General features: G+C 35.4%; 1 protein-coding gene across 1 annotated transcript; it reads left to right on the top strand.

Annotated features, from left to right (window-relative positions):
• The first annotated feature begins 1,625 nt into the window (after positions 1-1,625).
• On the top strand, positions 1,626-3,903 carry LOC131675201 (segmentation protein even-skipped). The gene is made up of 3 exons (XM_058954100.1): positions 1,626-1,903; positions 2,300-2,469; positions 2,686-3,903. The coding sequence occupies exons 1-3, from the start codon at positions 1,744-1,746 to the stop codon at positions 3,343-3,345; spliced, it is 990 nt and encodes a 329-aa protein (XP_058810083.1). The 5' UTR covers positions 1,626-1,743; the 3' UTR covers positions 3,346-3,903.
• Positions 3,904-4,585: the final 682 nt, after the last annotated feature.

The raw sequence follows: 4,585 nt of genomic DNA, 5'->3' as shown, positions 1-4,585 counted from the left end.
CGCTATAGCACACCCGCGCGCGCGTGTACCCAAAAAATCTATATTAGGTAAATAAAAATACTTAAGAACATACTTTACGTTTCAACTATGCGACATTATAGGCCTAATTTTTTTTTAATTCTATATGATCTCTGATGAATGAAATCGTATAAACAATAACGTGGAGGAAATCCGATAGAACTTTCTCGAAGCTACGTAAATCTACAGACAGCATAAAATACAAATATTTACAAATGATTAAAATAGTGTTAAATTTATAAAAATAACATTGTCTAAAGTTAGTGCCATGTATTATTAATGCCATAAATCGTTTTTTATTATGCATCTTATTATTTTATGACCGTCCTATACGTACATGCTTTACTTGAAGGATATGATTGTCCCAGTTTTCCTGTAGGACATGATAGAATAGCAAATTTAATAACCTTACTTAAATCTAAGAGTCCGTTGCTTGTACCTGTGGAAAATCACAACAAAATACTACGCCTAAAAATATCTCAATTAGCCAATAATGATTAGTGCTTTGACAGAACATGACAGCGGCCCTAAGATATTTAAGAAGTCAACTTTTACATTGTTTCAAGGCCTATTTCAGGTAATATCTATAAAAAGAAAGGCATAAGAGAGGAGGACGAAGTGACTCAGCGGGATACGGCTACAATTTAAACCCTCCGCCTTGTTTTGATTTATGACAATATCCGACAAAATTTATATCGCTTTGAATTGTAAAAAAAGTATATTACATTGATAGTCTCTTAGTGTAATAATTAATTTTACTTAGTAACGTTAATATTATAGAATAAATATTACGTAAAGTATGTGATAAAATTTAGCTATATATTATAGATCGGATTCATATAATATACCAAATAAAAATACAAACTTACACGCATAAATTTGCAAATTTGATGCACAATATTAAAAAATTTGTTTCCGAAATGATTAACAAAATATTGCAAACGAGATAGTCAAATAAACCTTGTAATTAATGTATAAATATAACGTATAACATCATGAAGCAAATAAATGTTTTTAAACACAAATTGATTACTCAAAGATACTTGTGAAATAATAATGATTATTGAGATCAATGAAGCGTCGGAGGGTAGGAAATATGGTTATTGGGGGAAGTGTCGTTAGTTAGAATTGAGTAAAAGTGAAAGTAGGAGTGCGGTTGTCTTTTGTTACTGAAAAAGAAGCAACAACGACAGTAGCAAAGTAGCAGCCACTGCCTCTGTAGGACCTTGGACAGGGCTGCTGAGAAAAGAGAAAGCTAACTGAGACCGTAAAGGAAAATAGCCTGCGAGCAACATCAGGTAGGCTAATAGAACAGTCGAGATTTTATATGGCAGTATTATTGGAGATAATTTCTTGACGAAGCGAAGTAGAAAGAGACAAAAAGTAGAGGTGATGGACGAAATACTGGTGAGGAGCGGCGAGGTGAGGAGACGGAGCAAATGATGGCCGACCATAAGAAGGCGGAGCAGTGGCTACTCGAGCCAATAGGAATGGGTGAGCAAGAAGCCTTGAGCCAATCAACGCTGAGAAGTAGCATCACTAGTGAAAGCGTCTCACCCCCAAGCAAACAGTCGCGCACCGCCGCCCTCGACTGTATTCAGCCGCGTATTAGTTACTGTTAGTCGGCCTTTGGGTGTTCTTGTACGTGTCGAGTACAGCAAATTAATAAGGAGAGCGCAAAAAAGAATTTGTTGATCTGTAGTACAGTGTACTTTAACGAGTAATATGCAGGCACTCCAGCACAAAGGCTTTATCGATATGAAGCAAGCTGACAAGTCAGTGATTGTCGACCTTATGCATACTCAGCAATATAGTCAACTCGGCCAACTTAGTCCACCGCACAGTCCAGAGCTAATCCACAACTTCCAATCTAAAAACGACAAAAGTATACATATTTTTTGATCATTTATCCACATAATGTATTTAAAATAGGCGCGCACTGTTTAAATTAGACGTTTGTTTTTAATCAAATGTTGTTTTTGTATGCGCAATCATTGCAATTGCCATTTCAATTGACATTCATTGAACATACTTTTCAAAGTTTTGCAGTATACGGTGACATCATAACTATATGATATTTCACACTATATCATATAGCTATAATAATAAGTGTCGTATGTACATAATTAAATAGAACAATTAATGTCCGGTAAAATGTAATAAATAATAATGGTAGTATAAATATTTTTCTCTCTTATGAAAGCTTATCCTTTTACGAATCGTTCATATTCATGCTTTAACGTTTTTATGTTAACAATCAGATCGCTTTATCTTTTTTCAGCTGGGTCAGTGCCGCCGCAAGTAGATCCAAACATACGCAGATACAGAACAGCCTTTACGAGAGACCAACTAGCTAGGCTAGAAAAGGAATTCATAGCCGAAAACTACGTTAGCCGGCCTAGAAGAATAGAACTCGCTGCCGAGCTCAATCTTCCGGAATCGACGATCAAGGTAGGCGAAATATAATGTTATATCATACTTTTAAAGATGGTACAGAGCTAACTTGCCTGATCTATAGTAGCAACCACTGACACTTTTGATTGCAACTTAGTGATTTCAGTGATCAATGTTGATTAAAATAAAACTTTGATTAGATTTGATAATTTGGTAATCGCGGAACACCCGTAATAGTTAGCTCAGAGGTATTTTCATCGCAGTCGGTTCCAGGTCTGGTTTCAGAACCGTCGTATGAAGGACAAGCGACAGCGTATGGCAGTTGTCTGGTCTTATCCTATGTATCCAGACTCGGCACTGGCGCTGCTGGCAGCTGCCTCGTTGCCAACACCAGGGTACAATCCAGGAGCAGCGGCAGCCGCCGCTACTGCTCACCAATTAGCCCAGGTACCCGGATACGGGGTTGTGGCTGCTCACTATGCACGCTACGCACCCTATGGACTACATTCGTCCATGCATAGGCCGCACACCCAATTACCAGCAACGTATCCGTCGCAACCGCCACCTTCATACCAACAGCCTCATCATGGATTCCAACAACTGACCGCTGCTTATCAAAATTCGTCACAGCCACCGCTAAGGCCTAGTCCTATGCTAGCCCAGCCGCAGCTTAGTCCAGCCAACTCAGATGCAGGTTCATCTAGCAGTGACTACAACTGCAACGCTAATTCTGGCCTTGGCAGTTGCCGAAGTAATTACCAAGGCAATATCGGAAGCAAAAGCCCTCAGCTTCAACAGCACTCAAGTGGAAGCCAGCTATATACGGGTCTTTTTTCAGCATCCGCTGCTGCTACCAGTATACCGACGCTGACAACTACCAAGAGCATCAAGCTCTTCCAGCCTTACAAAAGTGACGTCATTGAAAAGACGTAGAAATTCCATCGTCAATATTGACCAACAATCATTCTTTTATCTTTCTGATTCTAGATTGCATCTTTGTTATTTATTGTTAATATCTCTACGGCATCCTGCTATCTGCCATCATGCCATCATTTGGTCATGTTATATATAAACTATGTAAATATTAGCACATATTTTTTTGTTTTTTAGAATAATAATTTTGTTTTTAGTTTACCACACACACACACACACAATTTACTTTCTGTACATATTCTTATGTATAAGCTAATCTATACTTTTAAGATTCGGGAAAATGCAATATTTCAAATACGATTATATCGCGTGTGGCTTGCATAACCATCTAAACGGTCAGAGCTGTTTTCCTAAAATATACCAGACCGATGTTTTATAGCAGTATTAAATGACCGTTTTGGTATTCAATGATTGAGACATGAACACGTGTCATCAATGAATGTGGTTATAATTATTTCAATGTAGCTGTAAATTATATATATCTTATATTATTATAGATATGATGTAAAGTTATGACTTTTGCCGGCAGTATGAACTCCCTACAATAAAAATTAATGATGTCTAATAAATAGTATAATTTTTATACTTATTACAATAAAATTTTCATTTGCTTCATTTTTAAAAATAAACATGCAACTATATAGAATAATTCATGAAAAATGCTCCATACAGAATTTAATTAATTTACTTTTAGACAGTATGTAAATCATCATAGTGTTTCAAAAAATTTAAATCGAATAGAAAACCACAGTGAATTTTATCTTAAAATATGATTGTAGGGCCCTTCAAGAAAATCCTCCAAATAACAAAATCTAGAAGTAAGCTGTTTTGTTTACTGATGTAAAGTTTTTTTCAACATTTTATTATATTTATACGAATAATAACGTTTAAATATTTGAGTAAAAAAGAATTATGGTTTTATGAGTAAGTAATACAATAAATATTAAACTGAATATAATTTTTTTCACGCTGTTTATAGTGAAATAATGAAAAAAATAACAAATTGATCATAACTTACATTATAAATTCAAAAACGTTATACGCTTGAGAATCAAGTAAAGAAAATTTTATTTGAAACATCTCGCATCTTTTGTACATAGATCCATTGGCTCATATCACCGGCTTAATCTCTGTTTACATTTTGTGCATAGTAAGTAACAGTATACGTATACTCATAACAAAAATTGCCGTTCGTTTCTATTAAATTTTATTATGATGTATTATCTACCTATTAGTATTG

The sequence above is a fragment of the Phymastichus coffea genome, unplaced genomic scaffold (genome assembly GCF_024137745.1).
Source record: "Phymastichus coffea isolate CEN01 unplaced genomic scaffold, Cenicafe_Pcof_1.1 PCOF00017, whole genome shotgun sequence".
Classification (NCBI taxonomy): Eukaryota; Metazoa; Arthropoda; class Insecta; order Hymenoptera; family Eulophidae; genus Phymastichus; species Phymastichus coffea.
This window is presented reverse-complemented; position numbering and strand designations above follow the sequence as displayed.

Excerpts from the sequence above, each read along its gene's own strand:
- LOC131675201 (XM_058954100.1), top strand. The coding sequence starts at position 1,744 with ATGCAGGCACTCCAGCACAAAGGCTTTATCGATATGAAGCAAGCTGAC. Across the intron at positions 1,904-2,299 it reads CCAATCTAAAAACGACAAAA|CTGGGTCAGTGCCGCCGCAA; the intron begins GTATACATATTT and ends ATCTTTTTTCAG. Across the intron at positions 2,470-2,685 it reads TTCCGGAATCGACGATCAAG|GTCTGGTTTCAGAACCGTCG; the intron begins GTAGGCGAAATA and ends AGTCGGTTCCAG.